This window comes from Schistosoma mansoni, chromosome 4 (assembly GCF_000237925.1).
Source record: "Schistosoma mansoni strain Puerto Rico chromosome 4, complete genome".
Taxonomy (NCBI): domain Eukaryota; kingdom Metazoa; phylum Platyhelminthes; class Trematoda; order Strigeidida; family Schistosomatidae; genus Schistosoma; species Schistosoma mansoni.
Window position 1 is genome coordinate 21,442,121 of NC_031498.1, and position 26,125 is coordinate 21,468,245.

A 26,125-nucleotide genomic window follows, 5' to 3' on the forward strand; every position below is an offset into this window, starting at 1 on the left:
TTATCTGACATCCGAATGATTCGTCGATAAATTATGGTCTCTTCAAAGAACACTGTATGCCAGTGTTTGTGTCTCGACTCTCTCTGCTCTTGTTCGACTGTTGTTAATTGGTGTCTTCTTGTTCGTTCTTTCTTGAATCTTGTCCAAGTTTTCGATAGAGATCCATTCCTTATGATGATACTTGTTACGATTCACGACCTCCTGACACGTTGAAGTTAGTACTTCTTTTATTCCTTTCCAATTGTCCTCCATAGTAGTTTCTTCTTTCAGTAGATAATGTAAGGCTTGGAACGTGTTGTTTAGAGATATCTCGAGTTAGTTGAGTTTGTGAGTATGTGGAATGAAGGCTGAACTGAACCTTTGTGATGCTGTTTCCCCAGTTGTCCATTGCTTCTTTAGCTTCAGTTTCATTTTGGCAACCATCAGTTGGTGATGATGTGAAGCTATGTCAGCTCCTCCCTTGATTCTCACGTCTTCTATCGACCTTGCGAATCGATCTGGTTCTGTTTAGTGTGATTCGGTGATGTCCATGTAGCTTTGTGTATGCGTTTGTGGGGGAAAATTGTGCCGCTTATAACGAATTTGTTGAATGCACGTAAATTTGCAAATCTATCACCATTCTCGTTCGTTGCTTCCAGTCAGTCCAAGTAATCTGATGATATCTTCATATCCGGTGTTGTCCATTCCGACTTTGGCGTTTAGGTCTCCTATCGGAATGGTCAGATCTTTTCTGAACACTTTGCTATGGTTGATTGAAACCTTTCGTAGAAGTGATCTTCATCGTCGTCATCTGTCGCTATCATTGATGAGTGCGAAACACTGGATAACATTCATTGTGATCCCCTCCTTTGTTTTCAAGGATGCTTTGATGATTCTGAGTCCATGAGATTGCTATCGTAAAAGTGCGTTTCTTGCATCTTTGGATAGTATCAGGCAACCTTCAAAGACGGGTACTTAAACAGTAGCTGGCTTTGTATCTAAGAGTATTTATCAGATAAATTTCAAATGGATTATTAAGCGCTGAATTCGGGTGACAAATTTGCACAGTTATTTAAGGTCTCTGACAAATTACAAACCTTGGTACTTTAGCAGGAGATTTTCTTACTTGAATTGGAATACGGTGGAGTGCTTATTATGGCAGATCATGGTCTTATGTCTTCTTTTTTAGATGATGAAAAGTCCTGGTCAACTAAAACAATCCCTTCTTTTACCCATCCGTTAACTCAGGCGATTGCTTTCATTGGACTAAGTTTGCGCGAAATTGGGATGCTGAACAGTCTCTGTCTTCGACCGGAAATGCTTGGTACACAACAATTGCAAACTTAATTGATTTATTATCCAAGGTAAAGGAATAAACAGCTAAAGATTTCAGCAGATTGTAATTATGATACACCGTGATCAGTAACCATATTCTTTAACAAAAGGTTGATAAAGAATGCTCATGCAACATTAATCCTCTGTTGAATCATGCAGCCCTAACTAATAATGAAGAAATTATGTCTTCAAAAGGAGTGAAATTTTGTTCGATCAAACTACGTTGTCAGTGGTGCGACTGTGATAGGTGTATTGATATCTCTTGGGATAAATTATGTTGCTTTTTATTTCCTTGCGGTGGTTTTGAGTGAATGTTTAGCGAGAAACTTGAACCTGTCATCAGGATGACTGGTGGAGTGACATCTTTTGTTTTGTCTGCTAATATGTAGAACTATGATCTAATTTGTTATTAGTACTGCCATAATAATAGACCTGATCCCGAAATTGTAGGTATGTCAAGATGTGAGAACCTAATCTTTTAGACCTTACATGCAAGTCATATTATTATCTATCTATACTCATCGTACGTGGCAACCAGCAATGTGATGTTTATTACTTCTGAAAAGCACGTTCAGACTGGGAATAGAACAATACATTTTAATGTGAATAGGGATTTGTTAGGCAGATGACCAAGCCTGTAAGGTTGTTGCTCCAGTTGTTGCTCCTGCATCCTTTGGCTGTAAGTTTGATTTCTCTTTGGGTCCTCCGTTCATGCATTGGAAATTCTAGCATAATCTCTAGTAACTTATAAGAAACTATGATTTGCTGTCCGCTTGGCCCTGCTTTGATCAGGGCTGTCACTTGGGCGTCAACGAGTTGTGTCTGAAAGTTTAGAACGCGTTCAGTGTAATGAGCGAACATCACAGGTGTGATAAACAACGTGTATGATTTACGCGGCAGCGTTCATTGGTCAGCGAACAATTATACCTTAGGTAAATGATCAAGGGGTCAAGAACATTGCATCATGATCCACCACGATTTAGACGCTAAACTGTGTCGAGTCTCCCGTTTAGTCGCATGCTCACTTTCAATTGCATGAACAAGAATTTATGGACGCTGTTAGCTTTTAGTTGCCATGAACGCGAAATCAATTTCTACGATGGAATCCACTAGATATGTCTTTTTCTATGATTATTACTCTTTTCCCTTCATTTGTATCATTTCATATATTGTTGATTGTGTATATTCATATTTTGCCTCTAGTTCAGCCTTTTTTCACTTATAGTTTATGTCATACAATTTGTAAAGAGTGGTCAACTCTTGAATATTGTTAGGATTTTGACCACTGCTTTACCATTGTTTTACTTAGCACTGCGTCCCCACAGTATCCATTCCAAAACCCTTGCGCCTAATTGATCTCATTCGACTTGAATCTTGTTTATGTCCTTTATGCAAAACCCGTATTTTCCCAATTACAGGGAAGAAGTGTTGTTTCAAACAAGTAGCTAATTACATGTTTTTCACTTTCCTAACTTGATCATTCTATTATAGAGACTGCTTGTTATTGAAAATTGTCGAACGATTTTGATAGTGACTAATTTCCATATAATAATATGTTACAGGAGGCACGCCAGTTCACAGCCAAGATCAAAATGTTACAAATCTTACACGATTTACTGTAGTAGATTACTCGGGTTGATATTTATTAAGGCTTACTGGATATAGTGGTGGGTGGGTAAATTTGCGCACACAAATATATAAATTATGTCACGGTTAATGATAACACATAATGGGTACACGTCATTGTTATGGGTATGATAGATAATTTTCAACACGTGTTTACAGATATCACATAAGTGAGGTTATTAAGTAGATGAAGTCGGGGAAAATATATGACTGCATACTCATGCAGACACACCAAGGTAGTAAATGGGTTTATATGTTCGTACTGTACTATGAGATTGCAGTTGTTATTATCTGTTTAAAAATGGCACGTCGTACAGACTGTAACCCTTGTGAACTCAAGTTTGTTCCAAATTTCACCTTCTAGTGTTCAATTAGTGGGGATGAAAAAGGTAGAGGAAAAACGCAGCAGAGCTAAAAATAAAAAGTGGTTGATAAAGCCTTTGTCGCAATGGAAATCTTCAAGGTATATTCATTAGCAGGTAGGACTCAAATTAATCAATGAAGGAACTTCATATAAACCAGATGAACTAACTACAGTGTGTGAATAACTTTGAGAGGAAACAAGCCTCAGTTAATGGAAGGTTGAAGAGAAGAAAGAGACAAATCCTTATTCCGAAAATGTAGTGGTAATGTAAATTGTTTGAATTCTCATTCGACCTTATCACCATAGCCTTTATTTTGTTACTCTTTTTATCGCTATTTATCACACGGCATCGTAAAACAGCGGAACCAACATAAAGTGGAAAACACGAGTCTAAGGAGTAGTATACACGGATTAGAAACCTCAATATTATTGAATGGTTGCCTCGTTGTCAATCATTTTGGAATAAAACCTCACTTCGGACTTGCAAGATACCTATCTTCTACCTATCAAGTAATTTTACCTTATTCCTACTATTTGACCGTCTAATTTATAAAACTACACATCATCATATAAACCACACGATTTTCGTGGAATTTCTTAGCCGGTAACGTAGCCTCCATCACATGTAGCTCTTCAGAAGCATGAATTGGAATCTGCAGTGATCAAGAACCCATGCTCCACGTGTTACGATGTTTAATTTCGACAGAAGACATCTACAGACGTTCCTCTAACTTTCTGGATTTACCAGACAATTTTCTGACTACACTCGCTTAAGCTTTGATATTGCAAGCACAAATAGAAATGTTGATGCAACTTATACGTTAGAAACAGTCCGTAATGTTGGCTGTATAATCGACGTGTTGACTAGTTACATGAATTTAACTTTTGAAAAGCGTGTATCTGATAATCAATTAAATGAATAAATGACTGACTGTCGGTCAGTTGTCTGTCAAAATGCCGGCTTCCAGATGATTCAGTGGACTGCAACTGGAGTCTATTTCTACCGACTCCAGTTCCTCGGAAATGCTAGAGTAGTCTGTGTTGTTTGATTCGAATTCCTTTGAGAATTATGTTAACCTAATGAAAACTACAAATTCACCTTTCAAGTCTTTTGGGTCGACATGGTAGCATGTCATCGAGGTCAACATTTTTTGTGTTGACATGGGAAAGACCTTCCATCGGCGATTTAAAATCGATTCAAAAGCCCATGTCTTATGTATGAATATTTAATGAAATAAAAACATACCACAATCCTGCACCAGCTTGCATTTAAGTAACGTTCTATCCTCTTCTGGGTCTGTTTAACAGTAGCAATCAATCGAGTGCTCATAACTGTGCAACTAGTAACCAATCACGCTGGATGATATGGAAAATTTTTCCTCCATGTCCCAAACGGAAGCAAATGATTCCCTTGGAGGGAAGCAGTACGCTGTGTTTGAAGAAAAGTCTAAGACGTCTCTACTAACTAAAGGTGTGCCACAAAAAGCTATTCTGTACCTTCTTCGGTCAAGCATCCACACCAGATCACGAGTGGGTACTCCGTGTTCAACTTCTCCTGCGATCACTAGCCAGCTTAGATCAGTCACTTCTCAATATATTGATAAGCTATCAAATATATCTTCCAACCTCCTCGCTTCTGTCTTTTGATTTCACTGGGTGGGTGCCATTCAATTATAGAAAGTTTTACTGTTAAAGTGTTGTCAAACTACAATACTTGTGGTATCTTCAGTATCCCTCGATTATAAAGGTGTTGCGTGTAAAGACTTTGTCAATCTCCAAATTCCTGTTGCGTATCTACTAGCAAAAGAATTACAATGTAAAATGTTAGGCGTCCTCAGACCCATGTACTAATAAGCAATTGTTAGCGAAGCGTTTCAGAACTCTAATTATCATGAGTTGATAGCAAAACAATACGGAACGGACAAGCATGATTTGTCGTCTCTTTAGTTAGTAATCCTCAAACATCTTAAACAATCATTACAGTTAATATCAAATGAATAGCAACTATGAAGTTTCAAAAACATAAACATATGAACTATTACTTGTTTCTATGCCCTGATGGGCAGTTTTGAGGCATTTATATAGTCAACATACCTTGAAATCCGTCGTTGTTGTTTTACCACGTTTTTTGCATTACGTGTTTGCTTTTTGACCAATCAGAGGCTTCGACAACGGGCAGCCATCTTGGTTTGTCTATCTCTGTTCAGCCATTGCTATCAGGTCAGTTGTGTTTATGGCTGTCTGCTGTGCGCTCGTTGCTCTGCTTTGTTGCTCAGTTTCCTCCTGTCTTCTGTGAAAATCTCGAAATGATTGTGCGTCCAGACTGGGATTTTGTAGTTTGTATCGCCCGCATTCCTAGTTTTCTTCGTAATGGTCGCTTTTTGTCATGGTATTAGGGACTTCTAAGCTATATATTATAGGAGTATTTGTGCCTTACGTATTGTTTTTTATGTAAATCTGGATGGATTTCCTAAATCTCCCTCCGTCTTTTCGTTCCAGTTATGGTGGATGAACTTCACGTTCTTAAGAAGAGGATTAGAACACTCAGTGAATCTTCCAGGTATGATTTTAACAAACGTCTGTACTCTTTTCTTCGACTCTTAAACTATGTTCTGTATTCCTGCTGTTCACACATATCTTCTTGCTTGCAGTTATTTGTTCACAATACTTTTCTGAATGTCTGCCTAGACGACTTGAGTTAGGTCAAATACAATAAGCTTTTACTTCAGATCTCATGAATTCGGACCAGTGGCAACAGACATCAACTGAACATCGGAAGTATGCCAGGAAAACAGTCTGGTAGTAAAACGTGTCTGTTATTGTTCCATCTTGAGTTATCGGGTCGACTTATGATATGGTCTTTTTATGCTAGTACATATTTTTTCATTTGTCCAGACGACACATTTCATACTGACCAAGGCATATTTAATGTATACTACTTTAAGACATCGAGGTAGTTGCGTAATTTTTCGATAGTGACTACTATGTTACTTAGCAGTATGCTTACCCATAATTCTGGAGCGTAGCCACGTTGACTGAAACGTTGCTTACCGACAGATCTAGATGCCTAGTGCAGGGCTTTGTTATCCAATTTTATCTTACGAGGCAATGACAAGGCACGCCGTACCAAGATCAACCTCTAGCCAGTTAATCATACACAAGTAATTCAGCAAGACTAAACCATTTGATCTTCGTATGCATCTTAAACGGGCGTTGTGAATGTCTGTTTCATGCTTCTGAGCGATCACTCAAATGTTGTCTGAACATGCTTTAATGGTCCTGTTAGATTTTTATCGGAATGTACCGCAAAAGTTAGCTTTGTTTTTAGGTATTTACCCCACTACTTTCCAATTAATGCAGACCCTCTGATACTGTGCAGAGTAGTAAACACGATTAAATCATAGCCACTTACTCAAATATCACGAGATGTTATTAGTCTCAATCAACTTACTAGATCTTGGAGTGGGTTGGGGGGGGGTTGTAACGTTCTAGCTAGAGTTTGTTGGTTAGTGAGTTTTCGTATCTATTGCTGCTATAACACAGTACTGAAACCGGTGCTCTCCATGTTTCTCACATTCCTCAATATATACTTAGGATTCTCTTGACTGGTCAGCGATTATTTTGTAAGTATTAAGCACCGGTGTGTAGTCTGTTTTGTAGAGCAAAATTTACGTTATTTCTTCCTTTCTATGGACTCACATCGGAAAGCTATTTTTATAGCTGACTGACATGTACATATGTCTGTCCTTGGGGATGTAGCTTTGTGTAATAGCATGCGTAACTTCCTGAATATCTAGAGATGTCCTGTGCATAAAACAATTGGCTGGTGTTATTCTATCGTTCGAGGAAGCGATTGGAATGTTAGATGGCAATCTGGCGTCACAGCCCTCACACGAATCAAACGAGATTTGTGCGGCTCATACATATCTGGTGCCCCTTTGTACCAACATTTATGTTTAAACAAATAAATAAAAGCAAGTTGGTGGGATGTTGCATGAACCTCGTGGCTACCTGTTGGTTCCTGGTCGCTGCTGCGGCACTGGATGTCATAATACCCGTCCATGTGAAACAATTAAGTCAACGAATGTGGTTGCACCAGTGTAGTCGGTACAGAAAATCCTTAGTAGCTCTTTGGTTGCGTTAGTTTTAATCCTCGGTCAAGTCACTTACTGATTCTCTAAAGTTGTCCACAATACTTCGACGAAACTAACGGCGGACCGTAACAGCAACTACTTGCCCCCAACCCCCACTCTTGCGTTTTTTCTATGAGCCCTTGCTACATGTTCAGAACTTTTACTGGTCCTCACGATGTGTGTCCGTAAGACTGTCATGGCATCTACCAAATGCTGGGAGCTTTAATATATGCTACATCAATTATGTTAGCTACATTAGGCAGTTAACGCCAGGTATGTTTAGTGACAAGTTTACACTGCATCAAATACGAGAAAATAGTTTTAATGTCGTTAGACATGTGTTTGGGCTCTAACCGGTTCTTGAAGCTGTCACTAAGTCTACGGACCAAAACTGAACTCTGTGGTCCAGATCAAGCCCTGCTATCAGGTGTGTCCGCGTAGTCAGTTATCGGCCATATTTCCTAAAGCAGCAAGTGTGGTTTCCCAACTGCTCAAATTGCCGTAGGTGGGCTACGGTCCATTGGTCTGATATAAACTGGGTTGTCCATCAAATCATCGCTCGACAACTAAGCTTAGAGTAGGCAAGTACTCCGGCAACAAGTGCTTAAAGGCGAAACTCGCGGCAATTAGTCGCTGCACTCCAACCGTTATGAGTATTCGTAGTCTCTATGTATGCCTTTCGGAGTTTGTTTAGACTTGATTTGCTATTTGTGTCAGGTGATTAAGGTCACTAAAATCAAATGGGTTAGTAGCGTCCTACCTTAATCATCACATTTCAAGTTATTAAACGACATTTGAAGTCACTATAAGTCTTCGAAATTGAGTTAACACTTTAAAGGCTTGTGTGTTGTTATATATTGATGACCAAACTGAAGGAAACTGAACACTACACTAGAGTTGCAAGCCACTCATATGACCTACTTGGTTATGCGACGTTATCTTGAAGTTCCTTATCGTCGACCATGAAATTATTCCTGTAAAAAGCTCCATCCTACTTATGCTGACTACTCTAGTATGAATCGGAATAGTAACATGGTGTTTTTTGTAAGGATATCTTTGTTCTTAGGGGTATCTTGTCTACACACACCTTAGTTTCCACCGTAGCTAGCGCACTTCAGACTCGCAGGCTTCACTCTGGGATCCTCAAAAAGTACTTCTAGTCGACAATGCTTCATTAGAAATGGAAATTATCATGTTTCGGCGTTTAAAGTCCAGGATGAATATATGGGTCGGTTGATCAATAAATCTTATTCTTCTACAACTTCCACGTTTCCGGAAATGTGGTATCTCATCTAACTTCAATGTACAAACCTCAAATTTTTAAAATTACAAACCTAATGTATTTGAAAATGCTACATTAATGTTTGTAACATTTTAATCTTCAATATAATTCCTATTGTAAATTTTCTACGCATTCTGCACTCAAGTTCAAGCAGGGATGTTAATTTTTCTTACGGTGTTAGTCTTGTCTGACTGGAGAGAAAAGTAGTAACAGTTCAGTTAAGTAGTTGCGATAATTGTTCCCGCATAATTTTGATCAATAATAAAGCCCACAAATTTATGTCAGTAACAAACAAGTGGCATTAGTTGTAATATACAGCGATGGTCTCACAAAAACAACAAACCGGTTTCCAAATCTTTATCCGATGCGATAAACAACTATCATACTATTATTCCTAATCTATCTCTGGTCCTACTACTTTTCGCTTTGATTGCGGCAGGTCTCCATGTTAAGTATAACGTGGTGCTGTTGACTACTCTGCCCCACTACGAGTGGTGACATAAGTCTGTGCCGTATGAGTTTGCTATTCTCTCCTAACCATTAAGGTTGATTGGTCGCAGTACAAGCTTTCAAATGTTACATACATACAGGCTAGCGTATTACTGTACGGTTAGCAAGTTAGATACAGACTCATTTTCTTCAGTTCTGCTTTTCGTCGGTACCTAACCGCTTGGTGTATTAACCACATTCTAGGTGGAACCAACCTACACTTAGCTCGGAAATAGATAAGTGTTTCTAAGTGAGGCTTTACTCCGACAAAATCAGGGGGTTAGCACTGTATGCTCGTTCAAAGGTGATTGCTCTCGATGCACAGACCCCCAAGCCAAGACCTCTTCTGGCTACCATATCCAAGTATGTACTAATTTGTGTACGAATAGCAGAGTGGTATATCTTCACAGTTCGTATTGACGGTCTAATGTCGGCGTTACCGTATACCGATAAGTCGCTTAATAATTAATCAGTTGCCCGTTAAGACACATCTAATCGCTCTCTATGTCTTCATGTTAGTCGTTTTAAGGTGCAAAGATACATGTCATGCTTTTTATGTGGTTCTCAGGATTCTCATCGAATAAACCACCTCTGCTAAACACAAGTGTAGCAGAGTTGTTCTAATTTAGTTAAGCGATCTGTCCGTCTACACATTCGATCGTTTCCAGGTTCAGTATAAGGTTACCTAAACAATATCGTATGGTTTTCGATGTTCACACATTGGTAGTGAAGTTTGGGTCTAAAATCCGGGTATTGCTGCATTTACACATAGTCTAATAAATACGGTCCAAGAATAGTATAAGTTAGTTCTAATTACTTCAGGATTGATTATCACCAATCTGACGTAAAGTACTCGGTACAGGTTTACAACGGATCTTCATTTGCCTAGCAGTAGATGTTAGTTCTTCAGTAAATGTAGCCGACACTAGTGTCTGATGGATAGCTTTATACCTGTAACATTGCTGCTCCCAGGTTAACTGTTCAGGTTAATCAGTGATTAGTTGGCGGAAAGAGAAGTCTGAAAGTTCTACTGACTTCAGTTTCTCGAAATGACTAGGCTTTCATATTATATTGCTCGTGTTGTGTTGCCACGCGAGTAGTTACTAAAACGGCATCTAGTGCACATTCAAGTCCCATAAGTTGCTTTAAGAACTGGAAACACAATCGCGCGGGATTTAGGTGTTTGTTGACCCCCCAATGAAGCTATTGTGGTGTGTGTATGGTGTAGCTCATACAAGTACACGTTTGTATACTAAACCACATTTGGCACATAGGTCCCGGTGATACTATCCGATTACCCAAAGCGAAACAGATGTAACGGGATCCCAACAAGCAAATTTATGATGTATACATTATCTGATTCAAGACTAGATTCCTACACAGAAGGTACCTGCGACTGACCGTTACAATTATTTTCATGAAACACCAGTCGTGAGACTCAAGATTCCTGACTAGTCATGGGATACAGTTTAAGAGCGGACAACTTAATACGTTTGGTGAGATCAAACGCGAAGATATCGAGACGATTTCTTATGTGTTAATTGTATTCAGGTAATTCCAAAAAACATTGATCGTGTCATTCGAACTTAGTGATATTCGGAACTTACGATTAAAGCATTCTGATTTAAGGATTCTTTATGTGGGTAGGAGTAAGGTATTTTTGTCAACGGTGTATACTGTTGACTGTGTCTACATGTACTAGGAAGCACACGGTACACCGCGTATCATAGGGAATAACGTGCCATCAGATGTCGTTCCTGAGTATTATTTCCGTATTGATATCACTTGCTTTGATCTAGATCAAATAAGGGTTCTGATATTCTATGATTCACATCCTTTAAGAATTGGTCTGGTCACATCAACCCGAGTAATGGTTCGTCGACATAACACGCTTGAATCCTAGACCCTTTAAATTTTCATTACATCTATGTATTTAGCAACTGATAAACATGTCTGTGTTTCCAACTTCTTTTATAAGGTAATCAGTAGGTCGATTCAGAATTCTCTATGATTTGAATGTAGTTTTGGTGGACATAAGTGTCCTCCTAGTTGACTGAATAGTCATGTCATAAAATCTCACTCACATTATGCTGATCTAAGTTTGACCTTCGCCTCTTAACCTCTACTTTATATTAAACAACTATTTACATTACCTTCCTTTACTTTCAATGTATGGTTGTCATAAGTGTGGGTCCATCATAGTTATGTGCCTTGTATTGCTGTGTTTATGATCATAAATTGTGTGACTAGCTCATAGGAAACAAGTCTGATTTTCTACAAAGGCCCACTCTAGACCATATCCTCGACTTTCATTTCAAACTGCCTAATATTAGCTTTTGCACATGGATATCGAAAAATGCTTATACAGAGAACTAGGGCTACACCTATAATAAGCCTTGCTAAGTTTTAAAAGCTCGCGATAGTGTGAGGTTCCGTGGGTCTTACATCGTCCTGTTATCGTGTAAGTGCCTGTAATCCGCGAGTGCTTATTCCCAACTCAATTTATACAAATATATATATATAATCGTGCAAAATGTACGCCAATTGCCTACCCGCGAATTCAGATTTCAATTTCGGTCTCAGGAACACGTTAATAACATTTACACGAAAAGTATATTTATTGACCTTGAGCGACCAGATAAAGTGTACCACAACATATAGTTGTTCAGTGACCGCGTCAAACTTTTATTCCTGTTCAGTGTGAACAGGCTTTCAATGGTGAATAGTCTTAACGAAGTAGGTAGATATAAATCTTCGAGTAACTCAAAGTAAAAAAAAAATACAGATTGATGTATACAAGACTGGTTCACTTCTCGAAAACTTTATTTAGTTTGCATTTGTAGTACGAGTACATGATCAGAGCTTCTGCTAAACGAATATTTTGAGATGATGCAGTGTCAACAATATTCTTGATGGTGAAAGAACTGTTCCTAGCACTTCTTTCTTAAAATACTTTGTTTCCTATAGTTACGTCAGTTGACCTACAGTGCAAACCCATGAATTACCGTCTTTGTATTTGAATACGTCATTCGACTTTTAGGGTCATTCTTGTGGATGAATATCTACGTTATTTACAGTCTATTTGTCGTTTGTGGAATTGTGATACTGTGATTTTGCGAACAGTAGGCTTTTTGTTCGCAGCTTATAGCTACTACTTATACCAGGAGTGAAATCCGCATGAGGATTAAGTGTCTGTAAACATAAAGCCGTTATGAGAAGCCAGCCCACGGGAAGTACAAGCTGACTTTTTAACATACAAGGACACCTCAGTATTCTTTTTCAGAACTCCACTCAACCATATCTCCTATGTTAGCTGTTACTTCCTACCCAACCTCATAACATCAGGACATAGTCCACGCCAGTCACTTAGGCTAAGTGATCACTTCGTGATTTGATAGATAAAATTCGGTCAGCACTAAGACGGCTAGAAAAAGGTGAGATTGGTTTCTACTGTATGACCAATCAATGTTAGCAAGAATATTACTTTTGTATGCCGTACAATTCGACTGAATGTGGGTAGAATATGCTTCTTATCGAGGTAATACACGTAATTCTCAGTTAAACCACGAGATATAATCTTAGCTAGAATTGAATTAAGAATTATAAGTTTTACTATCAAACTTCTTTAAAACAATTGGTTTTTGGTCAGAACCAGTCTCACGGGTATCATGTGAATTTTCACATATTTTCTTTCAATACTTGGGATTGTTTTATTTTACAAATTAGGATGCATAATTTCAATTGAATTGACATGATATTATCATTTACGCATAGGTCCATACTTCGTAATACACTACTTGGTATTCTCTGCGATTGATATTAATTTTTACCAAACTGTGTTTTATATCCAAATCCTTAAACAGTTAATGAATCGGTTGGGCATACAGAATCTATCTTCCTATGTTATTGTAGCCCTCTGCTGGTGTATAAATTCGATGCTGATAGATGACACGTATCTAAGACTAGAGACACCTTCGTATTACTTACTTTTAAGCTACTTATATAATTACGGTATTAATTTCTTATCAGTTTATACTGAATTATTACTTGATTTCCATGTTTGTCCAAGATAATATCTTCTAATGTGATCGATATTCTAACATTATCTGCGTAATTAGCATTATCCAAAGTACCATAATATTTTTCGCTTGTTTTTTTTTGTAGGAGTGACGGATCCATATCTCATACAGAGCAATCTGAATCTTCACCTCAGGACGACACTGTTTTATCAAATTCACCACCGCAACCAGTCAGATCTAGAAAACAAAATATAAGAGAGGTAAGCTTTTCTGTTAGCCATAGTCATTCCGAAAATGATTATAGATAATATTCACCAAAAAATCATTTTAATGTCATATTTATTACATTTTTCTAGTTGGAAATTGATATTAAAGAATAATTTGTTTTTGACTTTTTTGTTTACGTTTAGCTTCGTGAAGAATTTGAAGATTATCCTGAACTGTATGGTATACGTAGATCTGCACGAAGTCGCAAAGAGCCATTACGTTTCAAAGCATCAGAGAAAGATACAACTGATGCACTTTTTCGAGAAAAGAGAAGAAATCGTTTTCCTAGCAGTTCAGATAGTAATAATGTAACAGATAGTGAAACAGACGATTGGAATGATAATATATCAGTACGTTTTTAACTACAGTATAAACATATTTTTTGACAAGTTTTGCTATCTTGATTATCGTACTAATTTTGGTCTTTGATACCACGAATGTTTAGGAATCGAAATGAAGTAGATTTGGGTGTAAGCTAACGTAATCGACCATGAGTCACCTCATCTCTGACACTCGGTTGTCAAGCTTGACTGTTTCTTGAACTTGGATTTCTTTGTTTAGTACACGTTAACAGTAAATAGTTGGCTTCTGGATTGATTATTGTGTTGATTAGTATAGCTCACTATTAAGCATTCCCTGTTGTAACTCAGTTCATGCTTGGAGAAACATAGAAATTAGTCCAAAATTTATAGTTGGTTTGTAGTAATAAATGAAATAGCTGCATACTCTTGGTATTCGTAAACATATCGTTTATATATATTTTTCTATTTTGACGTGATATCTGTCGATGTATTCATTGACTAACGTTGAATTGAGCGGTGTTGGTATGTGCAAACCACCTGATTAGGGTCAGCAATAATAACCAAGATCAGTGGATGGAGTTGTTGGGTGGTATGGCTCAGAATTGGCTGCAATTGTTGATGAATCCACTATTTTCCCTTGGATCATCAGCTTCATAACTACCCTATGTTGTTTTTATTTCAACGAATTCATGTCTCTTTTCGAATCATCTTACTTAATCTTTCCGATTGCCTTTAATACTGTTACTACTTATACTACTCTAGGATTTGTTTTGATAATTTCATCTCCCTGTGTTGTGCTGTGGTAGTTTGAACTACTGCGCACACTTATCTCAGATCTTTCATTGCTTATAGATGGTTTATTCATTTTTCTTTCACATAAAATTTATATCAGCAATCAAGTATCGTTATATTGCTCACTACCAATTATCACTTGTTATAATTATGTATTTAAGGCAAAAAATACCGTTAGGCTTTGTGATTGCCCTCTGATAATAAATGGTTAGTTTATTTATACTACAATTGGTGTTAGCTCGGTAGGGATCGGAGAAAAAAGGCGAATAAACACTTCCCATAAAAACAAATCTATACTTAATGTTATTGTAGTTGTAGTAGATAATCACATGTAAGTTACTCTTTGAGTTCGAAAGTTCCTATCAAGTACCTCTAACCAAATGACATTAAAACAATATAGACCACAATTAGTCCTCTATATCAATGGTCACATTATTATTTGTTTGGTAGAATTCAATCCGAATTAAAGACTAGATAAAAATTATGTTGGTTATTACTCACTAACCGATCGATGTAAAATTACGTTAAATGTATAGAATATATAATTGAAGTACGGTGAGAAATAATACCGCTTTCGAAATATATCACATCAGTTTTATTTTTCATTCAGTCGTGTATCGGGAGGGCATTCCATCGATTGTCTAAAAATTCTGCTGTAGTTCTTTATTCTAGTTATTCAAATTTCAACTAACGGGTTATGGAATAGATACTATTCTACCTATCAGGGTATAGTACTAGTCGGGTACGATTCACAATGATTTGAAAACACATCTTCCAATAGTATATATTCTGTGGACTGACTCATATTAAATCTTGGAGTTTAAATTCGTCCCGCTAAATGTCTAATTTTTCCAATTGTATACCATTTGTTTACTAGCTAAATAAGATGAAATCCTTAAAGTAATGCTAATAATCAGTGAAATGGTCTTGCACATATAAATTATGCTGCCAGTTATATGATATAATTTGCATTTATACTTGAAATTCAAAACATTATTGTTATCTTCATACTTTCTCACTAGGCTTATGTTACCTAATTTTGGTGTCTTTAACTATGTTCATGATATCTATGTAACTACTGGCGTTAGTTATCTTTAAAATCCGGTCTTTATTTTTGGTTGCGATGTAAAAACCTATAAAATACATCATAATCTAGTCCTCATTGCCATCTGAATTCCATTCACTTAAGTTCGAAACATAGTTATTAGATATCGTAAATTATTTTATACTCTGTCATCTATGCTTCGTCACATCATTACAATGTAACGATCATCTTCAATAAAGTGATCCGTAAAGTCAATCTATGTACTACATCAAGCATTTCATGTTGAAGTTATACTTCTCTCCACTGGCTCTATAGTATTGTAGTTTCTGAGAAACGTTCAATTCTTAGGATCGACTCCATTTCCACCTTCCCGTAGTTCTACTGGACAGTAACTAAATAACACAATTATTCGGTTTTACTCCACTAGGTCTTAAGTCCTAACTCTGTTCCATCTTTGTTTGCACTTTTTGACATTATCACTAGTCCCTGCACAAAATCAAATGTGACTGAAATTTGACTACTAAAACCCTTGACTAGCTACTAAGTTTACAATTTCCTTACCTTTTATGTCTTATTGTCTGTCAATCTTCATAATCTACATGGTTCACAAAAAATATTTGCTATTTGTTTTTCTTTAAGACACGACATCGTACTGTAAGAACACGAGGAAATCGTGTCAATTACAAAAGTGCTTTTGTAGATGACAGTTTTGATGAATCTAACGATGAACCATCGGAACGATCTAGTTCGAGTATATTTAAACCAATCAATCAACGAACTTCATATGGCACTGTACCAATACTAAAGTAAATACGATATTTATTATTATTATTATCACCACAGATATTGACATTTTATGTTTACTGACATGTTTGCAATGGATTGACTGTGTATTTTCATATCAAACACATACACATATGTATTTTTATAATCTCGTTTTTTTTTTAATTATTAACTTACTATCGTTGTCGATGATGATGTCACTTGCCTTTTTTTCTCTGGCTGACATTTCAGTCAACAAACGTGTTTTCAAAAGCCAAGAGGTCCTTTGGTCCGAAAACCTTATGCACCAGTCTTGGCAAGCAGGTTAGCGATATGTTACTTTTGCTGTTTTATATATATTATTCATCTCCAAAAAAATTAAGTGGCTCCAACCTACTTATCTTTTTTATACAATTTGCCTTGATACTGTCATTGCTTTTTCATCCTCTGTAATCCACAATATTTTAGCCTTAAAAGATGCCGATCTTGGCTTTGGTTTCTTTGAAAAAGCGTTTTCCGTCTTTTAATAAGAAGTTTTTTTGCATCGGTTCACAGTGTTCTAATATGTGTGAGCGCGTGTATTTGTGCATGATGTAGTTGTGTGTTGTCCCCCATCTCTACCGACAAATAACACACCTCATGTTTGTATCCTGGGAGGGAGGCAAGTTTTTGGAAATTGTTGGTGGCCTCGATGATAGTCGCAGACACCGCAAATGAACTGAGGTTATATATGTATACCACTAGATGGCAACCTAGCAATCTAAAAGTGGTCGCCGTGATGTCTGAAGATTTTGTTTTTAGTCGTTCATGAAGTTTCAGAGATGCTCTTGATGAAAAATCATATGCTAGGGCGAAACAGCTGTCCTGGTACCTCCAAGTTTTTATTGGTTATTTAGCTACAGTCATTCTGTAAGTGGTTTGGATAAATAGTATTTCGTTTTTTATTTTTATTAAACTGGTAATTTTCGTCATCTTAAAATTGTTTTGTTTTCCCCCTTTTTACCGTTTTAGAAATTCGAAGTCATTCATAAAATCAGATGACAATAATGTAGACCAAATTGGCGTAAAAGAACAATATTCAGAAGAGGATGAAGATGGTGTAAGTGGTGAAGTTAACCGGGAAATTGAATGGGGAGTTGATGATGAAGAAGCGGATGTTATTGAAGAGATATTAACTCATGCTATTCGACGTAAAGGTGCCACTGGTAATCCTACCACTCTGTATAATACACAATTAGAAAAAGATTTAAATGCTGGTTTTAATCCTAAACAAGAGGATGGTGAATTACAGTTTCTTATTAAATGGCGTAATTGGAGTCATATTCATTCGACATGGGAAACTGAATCTTCATTACGTAATCCAGATCGAGGTGCACCAGTTGCTGGTATGAAAAAATTCTATGCATATCAAGCAATTATGCGAGAAAAAAGTGAACGTTTACAATATGTTGAAAGGGAAGAACTAGAAACTGTGGCTTATGAAGAAGAACGTGATGAACAATTATTACAAGATAAAATGAATGTTGAACGTATAGTAGCCCATAGCCGTGATCCAGAAACAAACACTTTTGATTATCTCATTAAATGGTTTCGTTTGGATTATCGATTTTGCACCTGGGAATCTGGAAAGGTTATACATTTACTCTATGAATCAGCAGTTCAAGCTTATGAAACTCGTTGTAATTCTACCACATTACCTAATCGAAAATGTGAAGTACTCTATACACGACCGAAATTTCTACCACTAATGGAACAACCTTCCTACCTTGGACGCTCAGAGGAGCTTCGTCTACGTGATTATCAACTTGAAGGTATTAATTGGTTGGTTCGTGCTTGGACTCGTAGGAACAGTGTGATTTTAGCAGATGAAATGGGATTAGGGAAAACTATTCAGACTATTGGATTTCTTTCATATTTGTTCAATGAGCATCAGGTATATGGACCTTTTCTTATTGTTGTTCCTTTGAGTACTATATCAAGCTGGCAAAAAGAACTGCAAACTTGGGCACCAGAAATGAATACTATAATATATACTGGTGATCATGTATCACGACAATTGATTAGAGAGCATGAATGGTCAACTGGAGCTTCTAATAACAGACGTCATCAATCATTAAAATTCAATGTTTGTGTAACTACTTACGAAATCTTATTAAAGGATAAAGGTTGGCTTAGTCAAGTAAATTGGGCTTTTTTAGGAGTTGATGAAGCTCATCGTTTAAAAAATGATTCAAGTCAATTGTATAAAACTTTGAAAACATTTGAAACAAATACCCGTCTATTGGTTACAGGAACACCTTTACAAAACACTATGAAAGAATTATGGGCATTATTACATTTTATTATGCCGGATTGTTTTCCAGATTGGGAAGAATTTGAACAGACTTACAGTGTTTCTCCTGATGATCCAGCTAATAAAATGAATAGTGAAGCATTTCATAATCTTCATAAAACATTAAAACCTTTTCTACTTAGACGAGTGAAAAAAGATGTAGAAAGTTCATTACCGGAAAAAATTGAACAAATTCTGCGAGTTGATATGACTAAAGAACAAGCAAATATATATAGATTAATTTTAGCCCGTAATTATGATGGATTATTAAAAGTAACACGTGGCCATAAAGCTTCTTTTATTAATATTGTTATGGAATTAAAAAAATGTTGTAATCATGCTCATTTAATTGCACCTCCATCTGAAGTTGATCAACAGTATTTAACTAAAGAAGATCGATTAAGATCATTTTTAAAAGGTAGCGGTAAAGGTACCTTATTAGATAAATTATTACAACGTCTTAAATCAAAGGGACATCGAGTTCTTATCTTTAGTCAAATGGTTCGTATGTTAGATCTTATAGCTGATTATTTAAGTTTACGTGGTTGGGGTTTCCAACGTCTTGATGGATCAATAAGAGGTGAAGTACGTAAACAAGCATTAGATCATTTTAATTGTGAAGGTTCAACCGATTTCTGTTTTTTATTGTCTACACGTGCGGGTGGTCTTGGTATTAATTTAGCAACAGCTGATACTGTCATCATATTTGATTCTGACTGGAATCCTCAAAATGATTTACAAGCCCAAGCACGTGCACATCGTATAGGTCAAACTAAACAAGTATCAGTGTATCGTTTTGTTACTCGTGAATCTGTGGAAGAGAAGATAATTGAAAGTGCTACACGAAAAATGGTTTTAGACCATTTAGTTATTCAAAGAATGGATTCAGCTGGTATCCGTAGTGGTCGACGTGGTGATACAGCTAAAGGTCATTTACTTACTGAAATTCTTCGTTACGGTGCAGAAGGATTATTTAAACAAGCAGACGAAGATGCTACAGAGTTGGAAGTTGATATTGATGATATTCTCAATCGAGCAGAAACACGAGATACAGAAGCTACAGTAGAGTCTAATCCAGCTAACGCTTTACTCTCTTCATTCAAAGTTGTAAACCTCGATGCATTGGAAGAAGATACTGATATTAAAAACGGGAATGATTCATTAAATTCTTCAATAAATACAGGATGTGAAAAAACATGGGATCAAATTATTCCCAGTGAGTTTCGGGGACAAGTGAAAGCAGAACAAGACAGAAAAACTCTAGTTGAACTTGAGTTGGGCCCACGACGTAGGCGTCCTGTCAAAACTTTTCAAGCAGGACTAAATGTTAACCAATCCTCTTCTGAAACATCGGAGTCTGAAGAAAATGACAAAGTTCTCCCAACTCAACTTACAGAAAAAGAAATTCGCGCTTTGGTTCGTGCGATCAGACATTTTGCGCGCCCTCTGGAACGTATTGATGCAATAGCAGCTGACGCTGAGCTTCCCGATCATTCTGAGTCTGAACTTCGTGAGGTGGTAGATGCTGTTCTAAAAGGTTGTCGAACAGCCATGGAAGCGGCCTCCATCAATTCAAATGAAGAGTCCCAGAAACAAGCGACTGGTGGTAAAGGACCTGTTTTTCAATACGGTCGCGTTAGTGTGGCTGCAAGACCTTTATTACAAAGTCTAGAATATCTAGAAACCCTTCACCTCTGTCTACCCTCCACCAGCAAAGAAGCACGTATGTCTTATGAATTGCCGTTTACTCCTAAACTAGTCGCGTGGTCATGCAATTGGGACAATACTGATGATGTTCGACTTTTAGCAGGAGTTTATGAGCACGGATATGACAATTGGGAAACAATCAAACTAGATGCTGACTTAGGTCTCGGCTCCAAACTACTTCCAGTTTCACAAACAGAACGTCCACAGGCCAATCATTTACGATCGCGTGTGGATTATCTTTTAAAAATGTTAGCTAAATGCCATTCATCAGTCAGTAAAAATACTGAACAGCAGGTGGTTACTAAAAAAAGAAGAAAAGAGGACAGAGAGTCAAACAAATCAAATCAAAAAGCTAAAACAATCACTTCAAAAGCCAATGTAAAACATACTAATAAGCAAATATATACCCCAATAAATTCGATGCCTAAATCAGCAGAATTTGTAGAAACTGACGACTCATCATCAGAATCAGACTATAATAAAGATAATGATGACAAACAAGAAGAAAATGACATTGATAATGATAACATATCAAATCAGCTGTTAAAAAATACTAAACAATCTAGAAAAAGTACAAATAAATCAAAAATTAAATCTGAGAAAAGAGATAAATATATTTCAGAATTAAAACCTCCTACACTTCAACCTTTATTATCTAATCATCAAGAGAATTTATCTAATGTATCAACAATGATATTTACAAAAAAAGAAGAAGATGAATTTCGTAATATGCAAGGTCCAATTTTTGTAAAAGTAAATTTACTCTATATATTTCGTTTTAGATTATGCCTAGTTTTTTTTCTGTTTGTATATTACAGTAGAAACCAGTATTTAAAATTAATAACTTTTAAACGATGTCTTATAAGAGAAAGTGACTGTTGGAAACTTTGATAAAACCAATACTTTGTATATAGTTGATCACTTAATGCTTTCTCTGTTAACTCGATTTTAAAGATAAGTGTTATTTACGTGAAGTTCACTACTGGATTGATATGACTTATGGTTATGCTGAAATAACACCAGTGTTGGTAATATATATATATATATATATATATATATATATATATTCCAAATAGTTTAAATCAACTTCTACATAGTTAATATTCTCTCTTTAATCTGTATGCACAATGATGAGAGATGTTCAGTATGACTTAACTTTAAAACACATTTTCTAACAAAGTTATCGATAATACTTTACTGTTTTTAACCTTAACTTGGTGGTCAGGTTAGCTTATCTTGGTGATCCAATTAATATATATTAGCTGAAACATTTATTACTTTAGATCTTTTGATATTCAAGTCAGTCGGAAAGCTATTAAACCAAAAGCCACAACTTAAAATACAAGGATGAGGTCTTACTACCAGCTCTACTGAGATGTGACAAAGGTAAAGTATTTTTCTTAAACAACCAACATATGTGCCTCTTCTGCCTTGTCACAACCGAAGTGGACGGTTGGAAAACGTTGGACCTACCAATAACACATCTCATTTTCCCCCCAGGATTTCCGTCATCAGGAATAAGGTCTAAGAAATATGAAGCTAACACAAGCGTCTACAATCGGTAAATGAAAACCGCTCTCATAAATTTATAAGTATTCTCCATCATTGAAATACAAAATAAATGGGTCTGGGTTTGGCTACCACTTTTAAACTATCATACTATTGCTCATAATTAATCAATTAAGTAAACATAATTCATTTTATTAAGACGAATCGTCTTTTTTAGGCTGTGTAAATGAATAATCTTAAAAATATGCTCACCAAGAAGAAGGAACTATATATTTATACGGGCTAAAAATACCAATTAACATCATTTTATTATCAATCTAGCTTGAGTTAAAAAAAAACTCACTTATCATACCAGTATTTTCAGCAAGTCAAATTTATCAGTAGGCATCAAATGAAATAACTTATATAAGTGTGTGGTTGTGTGTATGCGTGTTTTCGTGTAAAGACTAATATCGAGTCTTAATTAAACAATGCCAAACAATTACCGAATATGATATGAAATGTTAGTTGTCAACAATACTCACTACTCAGCAGCAATTTCTCTTCTTATTTTAGTCAAAGTTCCAGAGATCAAAGTTAAATATGATCTTTTTCGTCCTTTTGTCAAAATTTTCCAGCATTGATTATCACCACAGTAGTTATTACAATTGAACATAAACTTGACTGAATGAATATTTGACTAATGATTATTTATTTGTATTGGTAATCTAGAGGTGAAATTTTGACCTATTTTTATTAATTGAATTTCATTATTTCATTAAACCAATGATTTTACTCATCAATTATTGTGTGATTCCAGTTCAACTACGTTTTCTTAAATTGCAATGGTCATGATCCCTTTTTTATAACACAAACACAATTCAGTTATATTAAATTATTAACAAAATCTCCACGAAAATTTACCAGCCTGTTTATGTAAGAAAATTGGTTTTTACTTTTTAGTGTAAAAAGAAATTTGTACCGATTAAGAAACATTTCAAAGAGTTGGAAGATCTTGAACGAACTGATGAACAAAACCCAGTAAAACTGGCTAACGTCGTTTTACAAATTGGTGATCATATTCATTCCATTATAGATGTATATCCCGAAAAAGAGAAACGTCATGCATGGAAAAAGTATGTGTGTGTATGTCTATCGTGTTACATACGAATCTGGATTTATTTAGTGTTGTTTTGTTATTGTTTTCTTTGGTTGTCATATCGTTATGTTTTTCTACAGAGTAGTTCATTTCTTAACAGTAGTGTTTTATATTCATTTCGAAGTTATATCGAACCCCAACTAAGTGGATCCCTGGCTCGAAACCTATCTTATCTACTTTAGTCGTAAAAATGTGTAATTTCGAAGTTCAATAATAGCATTATCACACTATCTAAACAATTATTTACTAATAAGTTGTTCATTCGTTATTGTCATATATTAACATTTTTGTTTTAAACCGACGGTATATGTCGGTGAAAAAATTTAGTCGCACGTAACAATTGTATTGAATTTACATCAGTTAGATTTTATCTATGTTGATTTGCAGACCAACATAAACCGACTGTAAAGTTGAAACCTATGGTCACATAAACAAGAATGTTTTACATCCAACTACTTTTGTGTGTTTGACGCGCTGAATCGCTAACGTATTTAGTCAGTGGTATTGTTATATACTGTCTAATTCCTGGGCTATTTAAATAAATACAATAATTCATGATTTAAATTAGCAATACTATCGAGTTACCAGACGTACAAACATCAGAGGAACGGACGATAACTGCATTGTTGATTTTACTGCTAAAATAAATGGAAATGGGAGAAGTTTCAATATTTTATAACAAACTTCGGTCCGAACATAAAGGATACTAATAGGTTACTGGAAAGATGACATTCAGGGTTTCGTGGGCACTTTAAATTTGTTTGAAACCTGAATTAAAAATTCCTGTCAGTTTACTTTGACTTAAACAAACGGACAGTTAACATTTAACAGTCATCAAACAAACGTATATCGTAGGAATCCCAATGAATTCAGTGTACTTCTAGGATAATTTAATTGCAGGTTTTGAAAGAATAAATTGATTTTAAGTAGATCTGGTGAGTAATTAAAGTTAGAAACGCAAACTCTTAAATGTCGACCCAGTGGTCTAGAGTTTAAACACACTCGATCTGTAGGTGCTAGATTTGATTTTCAATGAGGTGATTGATGCATACTGCCAATGTCTCATCCTAGGACAAAACGGCTATCCAGTAGTATCTCATGGTTTTCATTGGTTGTTTATGATTAGTTTTTGATGTCAACTATGAAGTCTGTAATTGCATAACTGTTAAATTTTTTTCTTGATGTTTTTGTTCCATTCTAAAAAATCTTTATCTGATAAAAAACACCACTAACATCAATTTATTAACTATTATTTTGTAGTTATCTATGGGAGTTTGTGCATATCTTTTCAAAGAATTCCACTGAAGAACTTCGACATGTCTACAGACATGCTGTGAAACGTCGATTAAAAGAACAAAGAAAAAAAATAAACGATGCCGATTCCAATTTTCCACCAAAACATAATAATTCATTACGCAACAGCAATAATAGTATAGATTATTCTGAAACGACATCAAATCGTCATTCTTCAAATCGCGACTACTATAGTAATAGTAATAATAATGATAACAGCACTGGTAATGCTGCATTATTTCGACGATATCATACAAATAGATTATCGTCACATGACCGAAATGATCGTCATGAACAGCATGGTGGTTACAGTCATGGTGGACAGAATAAATATTATAATAATAGTAATAATGATTGGTCTTCTTCTATTACAAGTTCACATAAAGAATTCAATCGAGATAGGTAGGTTATTTCATTTTTGTAACGGTTTTAATTTTTTTGAACGTTTTGTTTGTATTTATTTTGTTTTTTTCAATCTTTATCTTTTTTTCTCAGGAACAACAATAGTTCACGTTTCAATAACGCTTTTAATCGTCCACCGGGTCAATCGAATGTAAAGCATCACAAAGATAATGGAGGTTTTACTTCACAGATGTATTCTTCACCTCGTGTTGTCTCTAGTCATTATCATCATCAGCAACAGCATAATTCCGGTAGTTATTCTTCTGGTCATTATCCTTGGACTAATTATTCATCATCAGACGATATGATAAATAGTTCCTCCCCTAAAATGGAAACATACAAATATGCCTCACATTATCCACCTGTTTTATCATCATCAACATTATCTTCTTTGCCCGAATCGATTAACTCTACTACCACCACTACTAAAACGCCATCATATTTCTCATCCATGGGACAGTGTCTTCCCCCACCACCTCCTCCTCCCCCGCCCCTTCTACAACAACAACATGCAACTAATCAACTATCACGTGATCCTCGACTTTCCTCATCAAGAAGATGATGTTAACGATGAATGAAGAGCAGACAAAAATAAAATTGAATAGTGTACAGTCAAACGATTATGTACAATGTAAATTTTATATATATATATATATATGTATATATATATATATATATATATATATATATATATATAAACCCCTTATCACTTTCCGATTTGTACTTACTATTATTTTTTTTTCTGTAAAAAAGAACTAAATCCAGAAAAGATTTAAATGCATTTCTCTTGATAATCCTATTTTTATTGATTTTAGTGACGATGGTTAGTGCAAATGATGATAAGGATAAAACCGCTGTAAAGTTGCTTGATCTGCTCTTGTTTTTAGTTATTTTATTCACAGAAAAAAATAACCTGACTTTATTTTATCATGATGGGCCTGGCGTAGTCTAACAAACTGGTATCTATAGTATAAAAAATAGTCTAAGTTTTTATTTGATAGTTAGAGTCATGGGCCGATCTTTGTTGGACAACCATTAAAAACAAAAGAGCGTTAGATAGATGTTTTATCTTAGCATGGGACTTCTCAGCTGCATTTGTCTGTGACCTCACCACAGGGGATCGAATTCACAGTTTTTAGACCCTATGGCTAAGGCTTTAACCTTTAGATCACTGAATCTGCGTCCAATGATTTACATCTCTAACTTCTATCAATTCTCTATATTGCGCAACTTCCGAAGCCAACAATCTTTACAAACCCCCTATCTGCTGAACTTGTTATTTTTGCTTACTTGACATAAGATCCGGTACTATTGGGCACCGAAAATAGTATGCGTTTCACAAATAACGA

The 26,125-nt window shown here is 35.8% G+C and overlaps 2 protein-coding genes across 2 annotated transcripts; both read left to right on the forward strand.

The window, feature by feature from the left end:
• Window positions 1-3,241: 3,241 nt before the first annotated feature.
• Window positions 3,242-4,227, forward strand: Smp_144900 (hypothetical protein; the record flags this gene model as incomplete). The annotated part of the gene is made up of 3 exons (XM_018797188.1): window positions 3,242-3,279; window positions 3,305-3,403; window positions 4,053-4,227. The coding sequence occupies 3 exons, from the start codon at window positions 3,242-3,244 to the stop codon at window positions 4,225-4,227; spliced, it is 312 nt and encodes a 103-aa protein (XP_018652254.1).
• A 1,578-nt stretch (window positions 4,228-5,805) lies between these two features.
• Smp_041760 (putative chromodomain helicase DNA binding protein) lies at window positions 5,806-25,568 on the forward strand (the record flags this gene model as incomplete). The annotated part of the gene is made up of 9 exons (XM_018797189.1): window positions 5,806-5,864; window positions 13,373-13,487; window positions 13,638-13,844; window positions 16,273-16,439; window positions 16,648-16,719; window positions 17,407-21,187; window positions 22,886-23,058; window positions 24,342-24,776; window positions 24,870-25,568. The coding sequence occupies 9 exons, from the start codon at window positions 5,806-5,808 to the stop codon at window positions 25,336-25,338; spliced, it is 5,478 nt and encodes a 1,825-aa protein (XP_018652255.1). The 3' UTR covers window positions 25,339-25,568.
• Window positions 25,569-26,125: the final 557 nt, after the last annotated feature.